This window comes from Cydia splendana, chromosome 5 (assembly GCF_910591565.1).
Source record: "Cydia splendana chromosome 5, ilCydSple1.2, whole genome shotgun sequence".
In the NCBI taxonomy this organism is placed as follows: domain Eukaryota; kingdom Metazoa; phylum Arthropoda; class Insecta; order Lepidoptera; family Tortricidae; genus Cydia; species Cydia splendana.
This window is the reverse complement of record NC_085964.1, coordinates 21200232-21214887: the sequence shown is the minus strand read 5'-3', so window position 1 is coordinate 21214887 and position 14656 is coordinate 21200232. Positions and strand designations below refer to the sequence as shown.

Sequence of the window (14656 nt, the reverse complement as noted above, 5' to 3'; positions counted from 1 at the left end):
CGACAGAGACGCAGCAATACGTACAAGTGAGATGCAGATATCTCTACCGTGTTTTTATAGCTGCGTCCCTGTCGTTAGTTGCAGAATTAAGTAAGGTGTGTGAATAGCTTAAGGCAAAACTGTGACTTCATGACAAGTCAATTTTGCACACATACATACAGTTGTACAGTCTGGCAAAAAGAGTAGAAATTAAAAAGTGGCAACATGTCGTCCCTTTCAAACTAATTTATATAAGAAAACGGGACGGCACTACAGTGTTGCCACTTTTTAATTTCTACTCTTTTTTGCCAAACTGTAAACGTGTGAGTGTCGAGCATAAACACAAGAAATCGGCATGTTACGAACACAGTCTTACCGACCTTACTTATATACTCTGCTCAAGCTATTTCCGTCAGTAGAAAAAATGTAAGCGCGATGGGTAATCGTTCATTCATTCATTCATTCTTTTAAAATTATGGCTTCAACCCAGTGGGGCTATTTCGCCAGTATCAAGGTCGTAGTAGCAGGGTAATACGATTGAAATTGTACGGTTAGTACAAGACAGTGTACGGTGATTTAGCTCTTGTAAAGCGATAGCGGACTTTACAAGAAACACGTGGACAACCGGCCGTTGACTCCAAAATGATGGTTAAACGTGCTTAAAGATTAATTCTCCATTCACTGCACACTACCACATTAGTTTACTGTATAATAGGCTATCGATATTACACTTTAAACAATATTAATGAGCAAAAAACAAAGCAATTGATCACGACGCGTGACCATCAAGATGGTGCTCGAACCGGAAGACGATGGGTAATCGTCCCTTAGAAAATTTGAATTTCGCGCCTTTTTCTACTGACAAAGTTGTTTGACCGGCTATACCTTACCTATCTTTCAACATGGAAAATGTACTATGTAATTTAGGTGTCAGCTTTAACTTTGGCCGCTGGCGCGTCACCATGTTGATCTTGTCTGCGTTTCCTCCCTCCCTGTTTCCCCTTGAAATTCCTTCCCTTATTATGGTGCTTGTTATTCTTATAGTTGAACCTCCTCTTCCTCATATGTTCAATGGTTTTCGTCAGGTAAGCGGCCTCCTCCTCTTCGCCGAGGAGTTTGACTGTTATTTCTGTGTCTGCGACTGTGATTTTTCCGTCGGGGATTTTCTCGAAGATCTCTTTGGCGGCGTTCTCTTTGGCGAATCGCACCCAGCCCTGCGTGTCGCCGAGATTTGAGTCTACGTACGCTATTTCGTATTCTGAAACAGATGTTTTGGTGTTAATAACAATATATTAGAAAAAATGAGGGTGATTTTCAAGGTATATGTAATGTCTTTCTTATTTTACTGCTAGTTATTCTGCATCTCCCATTTATATATCCAGTAATATCTTCGAAAAGATTGAATAAAAATGAAACTAGACGACGTTTTTTTTTGCTTAAGAGCGCTATTACATTTCGGCGTTGAGCGAGTTTAGGTATTTTACGCGCTGCGGCAGGCCGTGCGAGCTCAGTACGCCGATCCCTTCTACCACACTCGCACTACAATGATGGATTAAACATTCTTGATCCTTCGCGAAGCATATTGAAATCAACCATAACAACACTAACTGTACTTAACTTTTAAAGTTCTAAAACTGTTATTTGGTAAGTACGAAAATACTAAATGCAGTGCAAATGTACATAGGGGCTGTTCATAAATTACGTCATCTATTTTTGACGATTTTTGACCCCCCCCCCACCCCTCAAATCATCCAAAAATCAAGCTTCGGATGAATCTGTTTCCTCCTACGTCATGTTACCATCATCCGATGTCCAGACCCCCCCCCCCCCCCCACTCCTCCCATTTGAAACGACGTAATTTATGAATAGCCCCATACTTGTACTTATGAAGGTATATTACTCGAAAGAAATTATAGGTACCTACTCGCTCATTTACATGTTTCGTCATTGCATTTGGTACCTATAGGTTGTAAAGTTTGTATCAACGAGGGTTTAAAAACGAACTGGTACTGAGGATCTGATGATGATTAAGGTGGTCACGGATACCAATCAACCATGTAGTAACATGATTAGGCTCGTTTGATTCGTCTCAACAAGATCTTTGACACTGAAGATACACAGGGTCTGATGATGGAGCTGGAAGGTGGCCACGGGTACCAGTCTATCATGTAACTAAACAACTTCGTGTTTGGGCTCGTTTGATTCGTCTCAACAAGATCTTTGACACAAGACAGTACTCAGGGTCTGATGATGGAGCTGGAAGGTACCATTACCAATCAACCATGCAACTAAACCACATCGTGTTTAGGATCGTTTGATTCGTCTCAACAAGATCTTTGACACTAGGTGATACTCAGAGTCTGATGATGGAGCTGGAAGGTGGTCACCGGTACCAATCAACCATGCAACTAAACCACTTCGTGTTTAGGCTCGTTTTATTCGTTTCAACAAGATCTTTGACACAAGATAGTACTCAGGGTCTGATGTTGGAGCCGGAAGGTGGTCACCGGTACCAATCAACCATGCAACTAAACCATTTCGTGTTTAGGCACGTTTTATTCATCTCAACAAGATCTTTGACACAAGGTAGTACTCAGGGTCTGATGATGGAGCGCGAAGGTGGCGACGGGTACCTGTCTATCATCATCAGCTCCATCATCAGACCCTGAGTAGTATCTTGTGTCAAACATCTTATTGCGACGAATCAAATGAGCCCAAACACGAAGTGGTTCAGTTACATGGTAGACTGGTACCCGTGGCCACAGTCCAGCTCCATCATCAGACCCTGAGTACTAACTTGTGTCAAAGATCTTGTTGCGACAAATCAAACGAGCCCAAACACGAAGTGGTTCAGTTACATGGTAGACTGGTACCCGTGGCCACCTTCCAGCTCCATCATCAGATCCTGAGTACTATCTTGTGTCCAAGGTCTTGTTGAGACGAATCAAACGAGCCTAAACACGAAGTGGTTTAGTTGCATGGTTGATTGGTACCGGTGACCACCTTCCGGCTCCAACATCAGACCCTGAGTACTATCTTGTGTCAAAGATCTTATAGAAACGAATAAAACGAGCCTAAACACGAAGTGGTTTAGTGGCATGGTTGATTGGTACCGGTGACCACCTGCCGGCTCCATCATCAGACCCTGAGTACTATCTTGTGTCAAAGATCTTGTTGAGACGAATCAAACGAGCCTAAACACGAAGTGGTTTAGTTGCATGGTTGATTGGTACCGGTGACCACCTTCCGGCTCCATCATCAGACCCTGAGTATTATCTTGTGCCAAAGATCTTGTTGAGACGAATCAAACGAGCCCAAACACGAAGTGGTTTAGTTGCATGGTTGATTGGTACCGGTGACCACCTTCCGGCTCCATCATCAGACCCTGAGTACTATCTTAAGTCAAAGATCTTGTTGAGACGAATAAAACGAGCCTAAACACGAAGTGGTTTAGTTGCATTGTTGATTGGTACTGGTGACCACCTTCCGGCTCCATCATCAGACCCTGAGTACTATCTTAAGTCAAAGATCTTGTTGAGCCGAATCAAACGAGCCCAAACACGAAGTGGTTTAGTTGCATGGTTGATTGGTACCGGTGACCACCTTCCGGCTCCATCATCAGACCCTGAGTACTATCTTGTGTCAAAGATCTTGTTGAGATGAATAAAACGAGCCTAAACACAAAGTGGTTTAGTGGCATGGTTGATTGGTACCGGTGCCCACCTTCCGGCTCCATCATCAGACCCTGAGTACTATCTTGAGTCAAATAAATACATATAGAATGTCAGGTCGTTTCAAATATTTTTAATCCTGTCCGGTAGTTTATTAAACTGTACCATTATAAATTATAATACTATAAAAACGGTGCTAGGATCAAAGTCTCTCGTTGCGGTTTACACGCACACAGTATAGCGTTTTACACGGCGCCCGCCGCACACAATGATAAAAAACCTCGTCGTCGCCGTTGAAAATGTGCGGAGCCGACCGACACACGTCCTGCCTCTACAAGCTCTGCCGCGGCACTGAGCTGGCGCAGCGCGCGTCATCGGTAATATAGAGTAGTTTTCAAAAAATTGCCAAAAAATTATAGTAGAATTTCATAAACACTAATGTATACCAACAGTATAAGCAAACGTTGCAGATTGCTTGAGTATGAAAATGACTTCGATATTAAGTAGATTTTCGTAGGAATTGACACTTGTTTCGGAGAGAAAATCGAGTTCGTTTTACTTTGATTTTCTCTTTCTCAAAGGTATGTAGGAAAAATATAGTTTGATATGCCTAAAGTACAGGGTATTAGTAATACAAAATAGCCAGGTTTAGCAGAGTAAAATTCTCAACATTTCCAAATAAGAGCTCGCCATTCAGTGCTTCACGGGGTTTTTCGGAAACGACCATCAGAAAAAAAATCATTACTAATTTAATAAGTCCTTTTTCTAATATTTACAACGACATTTATAAAGATAAGAAGACGCTTTTACTGGAACAAGTACTCATTGTTTCTAATAATGAGCGCAAAGTCCTGAATTTCGTCGACTAGTATCATCAATTTTGCATTATTTCGACTTTTCTTGTAAGAGCGCTCTTAAACGCTTAGGGTGTTACCACACCAATCGATCGTTGTCGACTGTTCCATGTCGACGTCGATCATTTGGTGTAGTAACACCCCCTTATAAACAAACACGCATATAAAAAAACCTCACAAAATTTCAACTACGAGTATGTATAACAAGATTTTTTTTTGTCTCTGCTTACAGGTATATGGTACAGGCATGCATCATAAGATCATAACATTGATAATAATAAATGCCTGCTGCAACCGCTTCATGGGTGCATATTGTTGCGCCTGTAAACGGGTTCTAGCAGGCCTCTACGTGTTGGATCTATATCTCCACGCAAGCCTATCAAAAGACCGGGATTTATACGCCCGTGAAATCCAAAGAGATACAAATAAATGATAATAGACAAAAACCGAAACTCAAACACACTTGACACTTGCGGAAGTGTTTGAACTTAGGTTGGTATTCCACCTGTCCAATGTGTATTTTGTCTCACATTTTGCTTAATGAGAGAGTGAGGCGCAAACACACTTGTGCTTAGACACTTACCACCAAACTTAGCGAACCCTTCCTTGATGTCCTCCCGTTTCAGCTTGTCGTTCCCGTGGTCGATGTGCAGCACCGTGCCGGCCGGCAACTTCAAGTCGTCCTGAGGAGGCTCCTGCAACCACATATTAATAATTAATACTGAGAGTTCATAAGTAGAAATAACATAAAGAAATACTCAAAAAGTGCACCTTTATGTCGTGCGTAGACGACATAAAATCGCATTTTATGCTCTAGAGCATAAAGTAAAATCATCTAATACGGCCCTTATTGACTTAGCAATAAAGTCCAAATTCTGCCATACAAACTGCCAGCCCTGCCGGCGCGCCCCCGACCGGCGTGCCCCGCGCCTCCGACCGGCCCAAGAACTATTTTCTTTAGTCTTGAATAAATACGTTAAAATAACCTAAAATATTTGTGTTTTTGTATATTTTCCTCGCAATCGAAGTGAAAAGCAGAGTGTACAACAAGGGCATAAATGTCCATTTTTACCCTCGTCTACTATTTTTGACCAAAAAATTGCCTCGGGTAAAAATGGGTCACTTTATGCCCTTGTTGTACAATCTACTATTGTTTTACAAGGGGGCAACGTTGTTGTTTAACCGCTCGTGCCAATATTGATACCCGATGATACCCGAGCAAGCGAAAAATTCCAAGATTCAAAAGATTCGAAAAAATGGAATCTTGAGCGTTGCGAGGGTTAAAATATATTACCTGTTCCACATTCTTGGGCTTCTTTTCCTTCTTCTCTTTCTTGGCGGCATACTCCTCCTGCTTCTCAGCCACGTAGGCCTCCTGCCACTTCCTGATCAGCTCGCTCTCGCCGTACTTCACGTCGCTCTGTTCCAGGAACTTTTGCGCCTGTCGACATGGTTATTATAATAAATAAAACGTTTATTTACAGGTAAGGATCACCCATGAAAAAACTTACAGACACAATTACACTGTAATGAGACTAATGAGGGTTTCCGCGATGGAGTATTTCACTAGATGACAGCACCGTGGCGAGAGGTCTAGCTGTCATAATCCACCAATCATGTTTATCCATGTTTTTTTTATTGGTAGATTTTGACAGCAGCTGTCAAAAAGACCTCTCGTCACGGTGCTGCCATCTAGTGAAAATCTCGTTCGCGGAAACCCTCATTAACCATATGCAAAAACCTATAACTACTTAATAATAAACAAAGTGCAAATAAGTTGCAAATATGTCACAAGTACATCATACATCGTTATTTCCGAATATTGACCGAAGCGTCACGTCAGCGAACGTCTTCATTTTCACTTGGGCAAACTGCTTTAATATGATGAAATTTTGTGACCAGATTCTGTGATTAAATAGACCTTTTTTTTGACCCAGTTTTTGGTAATTTTTCAAAATTCGGAAAATGGCATAAAGGACTTAAGTACCAATAGGGCCTATAGCGCTTATGTTGGTTAAAATATGTGTATCTGTGTGTCTGTTTGTGATCTGTGTGTCTGTTTGTGACATCACTAACAGGTGACATATACTCAATGAATATTAAATGAAAAGTTGTCAGGGTTTTATTCAATTTAAGATTTTTGAGACAATCAAGTGAAATTGCTCTCATAAAATTAATAATTTTTAAAATTTTGAAGATTGGAGAACTTGATAAATTGAGCAACTATTTACATGCAAGAGTTTAGCAGTGTAAAATTAGACAACTGTTTAATTTTTAAAAAGGAAATTGTCACCATACCTGTTCTTTAGTCTTGAATGTGGCAAACACTGATCCCTTGAACAGCCGCTTCTTAGTCTTGTTGTCCTGGTATCTCCTCATGATGACGTTCTCCACCTCCTCAAACTGTTTGAAGTACTTCAGGACATCATCCAGCAAAGCATCCTTGGGGAAACCTTTAATTAAAACAAAAACATTACTTTGCTAATCCACACAATAATAATGTCCTAATGTTAAGTTAATGTGCAGACAAAACATGGCCGGTATCTATTAAATGCTTTGCAAAATTTGATTTTTGTGGATGGTGCGTAGCCAACGTGCTAATCGTTTACGTTCCGTAGCGAACGAAACGCAACTGTCACTGTAATATGGAAGAGTGAAAGAGAGATCCGAAGCGTTTCGCTATCGTAGCGCAAGCGATTGTCACCTTTCTAAGCACCCTGAGGCCCGTTTCTCAAAAGCTTGTAACTTGTAATACAAGCAATGTCACTTTATGACAGCTTGCGTTAGAAAGGGACTTCCACTTGTATCACAAGTTACAAGCTTTTGAGAAACGGGCCCCTGGTAGTAAAATTGGGGCCTGGTTGCCCCACACACACAATACTACGTCACTAGACTCCAGACTTCTTTCCATTCTCAATCTTATATCTTCCATTGCAAAGCTTACCTTTGGCGTAGACCGTGCGGCCCTGGACTTCCTTACGGCGCTCTTCGTTCATCTCGGGGAGAGGCATGTCGGGGCTTCTGCGGACCTTCTTGTTGTCTTCTGAAATCTGGAAGGTTTACATTGTTCAATTGAATTCCAGTCAGAAAATTAGTTACTACATTTATTCTGCCATGATACTAATAGGCAATGCATTGGTTAGACCCAGTCAAAAATGCACTCAATAGAATGGAGAAAAAAATAGCATGGTTATTTTAATAAGACAAAAAATGCACACTAACCTCGAGTAAACCACTTCTGGACCTTCCCAACAGCTTAGCGATGAGCTCCAGGTCTGTAGTGAGCTTGGCGAGCCGGTTGAACTTGATGAGGATATCAAACGGTATCCAGCCATCGTCCAGCTTCACCTGCTCGCGGAGGAACTTGTCACGTGGAAGGTTGAGATCACCTGAAAAGTGGGACACATTAAGTTGAACCCTATTCTTACTATTAGCCGGCTCAGTGTAGACAGGACTCGGCCGAGGCGGCGCGCGCGTTTTGTGCGTGGGGAAATTTCCTTGCACATATGCTTGCTGTGTGGCTGTGGACCCAGCTATTCATATAAATCAGGGATTTCCAAACATTTTGAAACATGGGCCACAGTTTGGCTTTTGGTTATTTTTTGCAGGCCAGATTAATATGGAACCTATCTCTTTAAAAAAACAGGTCATATTGTGTGAAGTTTGTCTCCTTTCACAGCCCAAAATTGGCATATTCATGGGCCAGAGTTGCCTTGTAGGCCGTATTTATACCATTTTGGCAGTAAACATCCAGTATTATCAGTGGCCGATTTGCAGTGTTGGCCGCTCTAGGCCCCAGGCTCTGTGATAACTACTAGCCGCCCCTTTCTTTATTTCTTTATTTCTTTATTTAACCAACTTACATTTACAGCAAATTGCCAAACATGAAAGTTATAGGTCACAGTACAAAAATATAAAATGATTAATTACATAAATAGCATTTTGTTAAATTATAAGATAAACACGTATACATTTCAGTTTATAGGTAGGTCAATTTAAATTTTAATATACTTACATTAATTTTGATACACATATTGAGCACATATTACACCTAACATGACATGCACAGGTAAAAAGTAATCTAATACTGTATTGTGGTAGGAGTGTTAATTGACTCCAAATAGCGAGCGGCTGTGGCCAGAAATCTCGACTCTGACTGCGAGAACAAGTCCAGTGTTGGGTCAAAGAGCAGAATATTGTTGATGTGGTTCAAGGCCACATACAGAGGAGAGTTGCTCAGATTTGTCGTGGCGTGCGGGACCAGGAATAGCGGCCGTTGGCGTGGACGGAGGGAACCTCTAATGTGTAGTGGTACTTTAAACGATACAAATTGTAATAAGGAAGGGTTAGACAATGTGCCTCGTATCAGTTTAAAGAAATATTTTACCATAGCAAGTCGTCTACGCATTTCAAGGCTTTGGTATGATACCATTCCTAGTACAAACAGTGTTGGGTACATGTAAGGGTAGAAGCCATGAATTTTATAATAGAGGTAACGGACAAATGATTTTTGAACTCTTTCAATTAAGGTAACATGTTTTTGATAATGTGGATTCCATATGATGCAGTTACTCTCAAGCACACTACGGACATAGGCGTTATAAAGTAATGAAATGACATGGTGCCTATTAAAAAGTTTGGACTGCCTTAAGACGAACCCAAGAGACTTACGCGCTTTGTTACAGATTTGCACTATGTTTTGATCGAATTTTAGTTGGGTATCGAAGCACGTGCCGAGGTCTCGCATAGTTTGTACATTTTGGAGGACCTCGCCATTCAGCGTGTATAACCGTGAGGCCGGTATGGTTGTCTTCGAATATGACATGCTTGCACATTTAGCGGTATTTAGGTGTAGACTATTATTTAAACCCCACCGATGAACGGCATCTATGTCCGACTGGAGTTTACTAGCATCGGTCGTATCCTGGATTGACTTTGCCAGTTTGACATCATCCGCAAACATCAGTACGGTAGAATGCTTAACAATTTCGGGCAGGTCATTAATTATGATTAAAAATAAGAGGGGACCAAGGCTGCTACCCTGACCTATACCTGACGTTACTGGATACGCCGTAGAATGGGCTTTATTGTAAATTACATATTGCGTACGGCCAGAAAAATAGTCAGCAAAAAATTCTAACAACATTCTCGAGAAACCTGCTTCCGCCATTTTTCGCAATAGGTTATCACAGTTGATCCGGTCAAATGCCTTTTGAAAGTCCAGGTAAACCACATCAGTTTGCTTTCTTTCCTCTATATTGTGAGCTATCAATGTTACGAGATTCAGCAGATTAGATGTTGTGGATCTGTTGGGTAAGAATCCATGTTGGGCATCAGTGAACCAGTCACGCATTTGCTGATATATTTTTTTGTACAAAACAGATTCAAAAACTTTAGCAAAAATAGACAGAACAGCTATTGGCCTATAGTTTTTGATATCATCCTTGGGGCCACTTTTATGAATTGGCAGAACTTTTGATTTTTTCCAAAGTGCAGGGTAGGTATTGGTTTTAATTATTATTAACCCTTTCTCTGCACCCGTGATACAGACTGCCACCTGCTGTCCCTCTAGGCCCTTGCCGCTCTATGCCCTGACCTACTGGGCCTTAGGGCAAATCCGCCACTTAGTGTTGTATTGTGTTAATGGCTATATTTTAATTGTAGGGTGCGTGATCTGTCAAGAGATTAACCTAATAACTAAGTGCATCAAGTCCAGTTGTGAAGATAAAACATTATATGTATAGTTTTCGGTTGTATTCTAAGAGCTGTGAACAATTTGGTAGGTGTTTATACTGTAGCGTTTCTATATACCATGATTACCGTGTATAAATTATACAATAAATATTCCACTCAATTGCTGCTTCCAGTACTGACTTACACAAACGTTACTAATCCAAAACGATGTTAAGCGCGCAGTAATCTAAGTATATGAATACAGGGTGGCTAAACAATAACTGCATTCCCGTTGCCAGGGAGGTTTTGGGATTATACAGCGAAAAAAAAAATTTGCTGTTTCATACATTTTGGCTGGACCATTTTCCATTGGAGGGTAATTTTATTTTTCGCGATTTCGAGGTTGGTCAGTAAAAGTTGCTCAGTATAATCCCAAAACCTCCCTAGTCCCTGGCAACGGGAATGCAGTTATTATTTAGCCACCGTGTATACTGTAACTGCATAACTAAATCATGTTCGTAATAAAAGATCCTTGACAAAACGATAAATTTATGCGGTTACATTGTAATTTGCAACCTATGATCTTTTGCAAAATCATAGTTTGCAACGAGTGTATTTGAAGCAAATATGACTCACCGAAATAATATTCGATCTGCCGAATTATAGCGCTCTCCAGTTCTGCTTCATCCATGGGCTCGGTTTTCGCCCCATTTTCTTCTTTCTCCTCTTTTCCATTGCTCTCCGCGGCTACATCAGCTACTTTTTCTTCAGTCATTTTAGGATTGATATAATTTATCCAAACACAATGTTGCAATGTGGCGCAATTAGCGAGCACACGTAGTATATAATACAGATTAACGAATACAGTAACTACCAGTGAAAATCAAGGAGTTTTCTCGGAATAATTTGATATTTTTGGTGAAAAGTATAAAAACACGTGTTTTAGCTTCCTTTCCCACATGCACCGGCAAGAACAAGATAAGATAAATTGAAGAGGGGAAGGGCGAGAGTGGATTAGAGTACCATTACAAAAGTGTGAGAAAGATGAAATCATATGTATTCTTCAAGTGTGAGCGAAATGACAATATTTTTAGTAGGTTCTCTTTTTCCTTGGCAGATAGGTTTCGTTTAGAAATGTAGTGTGAACTTGGTGTGAAATGTGAAAATTCAACTTTTATATTAACACGCATTCTTTGCATGATATAATCATAATATGAATACACATAAATTGTATGCTTATGGCAAAGAATACAATAACTTTATCAGTTTAAAGAGCATAACAGACGGGCGTACCGGACCGTAACATTAGTCCGCTCAGCATATCTTTTTCTCGCTCTCTTTTATAACTGCGTCCTTAACGGACGTACGGTACTGCTGACTACCTACACATTATCAGACATTATCGAACAGGCCTTGGACCAAAGAATATAATACTCACTAGGAGAAGAACGATAACTCCATACAAAAAAATGTCCCTTTCAAAAGTTCGTTTATACTACTAGCGCTCTGGTGGGATACCATTGTAATTAGAATTGACAACCCGTTTAGCCTAGCGGGTATTGGCAGTAATCCAGTTCAGGAAGCTAATGGTCCTGGGTTCGAATCCCAGAGAGGGAATTTCTTTTTGTATTTTTTTATTTTTTGTTGGGGTCAGGTTTTTAAGAGCCCATCAACGTGCACACTAGCGCCACTGCTGAATACAATAAACTAGTTTTTATGTTATTGGATTCGTCAATCTACCCGTCCAAAGTTAAAACGGCCGTTTTTGTTTTGAGCTCATAGATCGACGAATCCAGCAACATAAAATCTAGTTTGATGTATTCAAAAGGTACCTAAATACACAATACAGTCCGTAGCGGCCCCTTTTTTAAATACATGTCGTTAAATTTAAATAATCACGATTATTTAGCAGTGGCGCTAGTGTGCACGTTGTTGGGCTCTTAAATTAGCATTTCACAAATAAGTAAAAAAATACGTTAAAAGATAATGATTAGGTACTATATTCAGAAATTCGTGAAATATAAAAGGTAACAAAAAGTTACGTATTATTAAGATATAAATATTTTCATAATACATATGAATACATACACTGATATGGCAAATGGTTACAAGTTGTTATTACATCTATCCGGTTATCGGACATTTTCTGCTTCACAGCTCCGCGCAGCGTTCTTGGTCACCGGGAAACTAGTTTGGATATGCGGCAGATACGTGCCCTTCTGAGCTTTTTCCAAGAAATCATATGACGGCCCAGGATTATATTATTATCTCACGCTCAAGCCATCTGCTGATTCACTTTCTAAAACAAAATAGTCAAAAAATTAAACAATATAATCTATCTTCCTAATTACTAACGTCGCTAATTCCTAGGGTTACCAGCTTAAACACTGTGGGGTTTTACATCTATGTTGAATTTTGATTATAATTTCGGACGCGTCCGCGGGACTTACGGGGATAGTAAGATTAAATTATTATATTTGAATTTGGTAATTAGCACGCTCATTTTTATTTAAAGATTAATATATATCTTACCTTGAAATTATCGCTGTTTCTGATTTACTACAACGGTTTCCATACACACATTAGGGCTTTCCATAATCCGGATAAGAATTGTTGATAAAGTCGCCATTGCCGGATACATACAGCAAGGAAGGAAGAGAGACAACGGTTTAAATTTAACTAAGTCTGTGCGAAGACGCATTTAGATATGTTGCTCGTACATATGAATAGATTTTATTTTCAAAATTAATAGGTAAATAAATATATTTCAAGTGAATAAATCGTTTTATATGAAAATTTATATTTTTGCATTAAATGACTTAAATGACAGCATTGACATTACAGACTTTTATCTTGTCTATGTTCTTACCGGCCAGACCCAAATCAAGGCCTATCAAAGAGGCCAATTGACAAAGATTTTTTTTTATTTTATCAAGGAGGGTAGAGGCACGTCTACCCTTCGTAGATTTTATGAACATAGACAAAGAAAAACTGAAATATAATAGATAATAATATACATATATCAAAAAATAAATAATAATTTACATATGACTACTTCATAAAATACAAATCAAAATAATTTGATTTGTTCCTAGAAATCGCATCTATAGACAAAGCCAGTTCTAGCAATGTTGCTGTAGTAAAATATTTTGATGTTAATTACTGGCAATCTCGTCTGGGAACGGACAACACATGCACAATTTTGAAGGGTCACATCGTTTCAAGGAAGTCAATAGGCCTTGCCTTGGACACGCTTTTCCTCGATATGTCCAACGCATGAAGTTATCCTTATATATAAACGCGAGCGGCTTTGACGGTAGAAACAAATTAAATTATGCTCAATCGAAAGAGCTTGAAAAAATATCACTTTTGAATCGAGAACATATATCCGCAAAATTCGTATTGTCGCGTATTTTGCATTTAAAAGTGAAAAAATTTCGACAAACAATACTAAAGGCTCAATTTGTTGGTTGACATTTGACAGCTATGCGTTGCGTTTAGAAACTGCAAACATGCTTACAAGTTAGGTTGGTTTTTTTTTTTTTAATAAAAAGCAAGACGAATATTACTGTTTATTTGATGACTTTCCGGTATGTATAATGGTTATTATTTGCATTAAGTTTCGTTTCATATGGATATGTATACCGGTATAATTATTACATAAATTAGTTTTTAAGCCAGAACGTGCGATAGTCTGTTACGGCTTTTAAGACGATAGCAACACTGCCTAGACGTCAACGACGGCTGTTATTCGAAAATACTTTATCCGGTACTCCAGACGTGATAAAAACCTGTTAAATAGTGTATTGTGTGTGTTAACAATAAAAAATAGTCACCGAACATAGTGCAAAGTGCAAACGCCATCGTAACGTAACGAGATTTGAACTTCAAAGCGTTCCATGGGTGTATTGTGTTTAGTATAAACATCGGTCTCTCAGTTGTATTTTAATATTTCAGAATGATTCCAAATATTCTTACATGTCAAGGCACTACTAGCTACCTGGAAATGCAAGTGAAAGCAACCTTGAAGCAGCTGTGATAAACTAATAAGTGAGCGAGATGAAAATGACGTTGTTCAAAGAAACTTTGAGTTAAGTGCCAGCTGACTGTAACACACTCTAATTAAGTACATTGCCAGTGTGAAACAGTGCAAAAAGCTACAGTGTATTGTGGACATATTTAATAACTGTGCTTTAGACTATGAATCAAATTTGAGGTGTATCGGTGAATTGGAAAGTCAACTGCATAAAGCTAATAAGTTATCTCCGGAGTCAATGTAAGTTGAATATAAGATTAAATATAATAAGATATATAGATAGTATATATGTCGCAGTCAAAAGTGTGAACTGGTCAAAAGAACTTTTAACCGACAAAAACAGGCAAAACTGCTTTTTACTGAGCATGTTGGTCAAAAGTAGTTATACCTGAAAATCATTGGTCATAGTAATTATGTTGTGACTGTTACTATCAGCCAAAAGT

At 39.4% G+C, this 14656-nt stretch overlaps 1 protein-coding gene across 1 annotated transcript; it reads right to left on the bottom strand.

Moving 5' to 3' along the window:
• Window positions 1–308: 308 nt before the first annotated feature.
• On the bottom strand, window positions 309–11128 carry LOC134790871 (la protein homolog). Its single transcript, XM_063761855.1, has 7 exons — window positions 10814–11128; window positions 7727–7893; window positions 7449–7554; window positions 6803–6957; window positions 5799–5945; window positions 5088–5199; window positions 309–1237 (listed from the first exon to the last, which is right to left on the bottom strand). Exons 1-7 carry the CDS (start codon window positions 10950–10952, stop codon window positions 903–905), a joined length of 1161 nt encoding a protein of 386 aa, XP_063617925.1. The 5' UTR covers window positions 10953–11128; the 3' UTR covers window positions 309–902.
• Between the last annotated feature and the right edge of the window lie 3528 nt (window positions 11129–14656).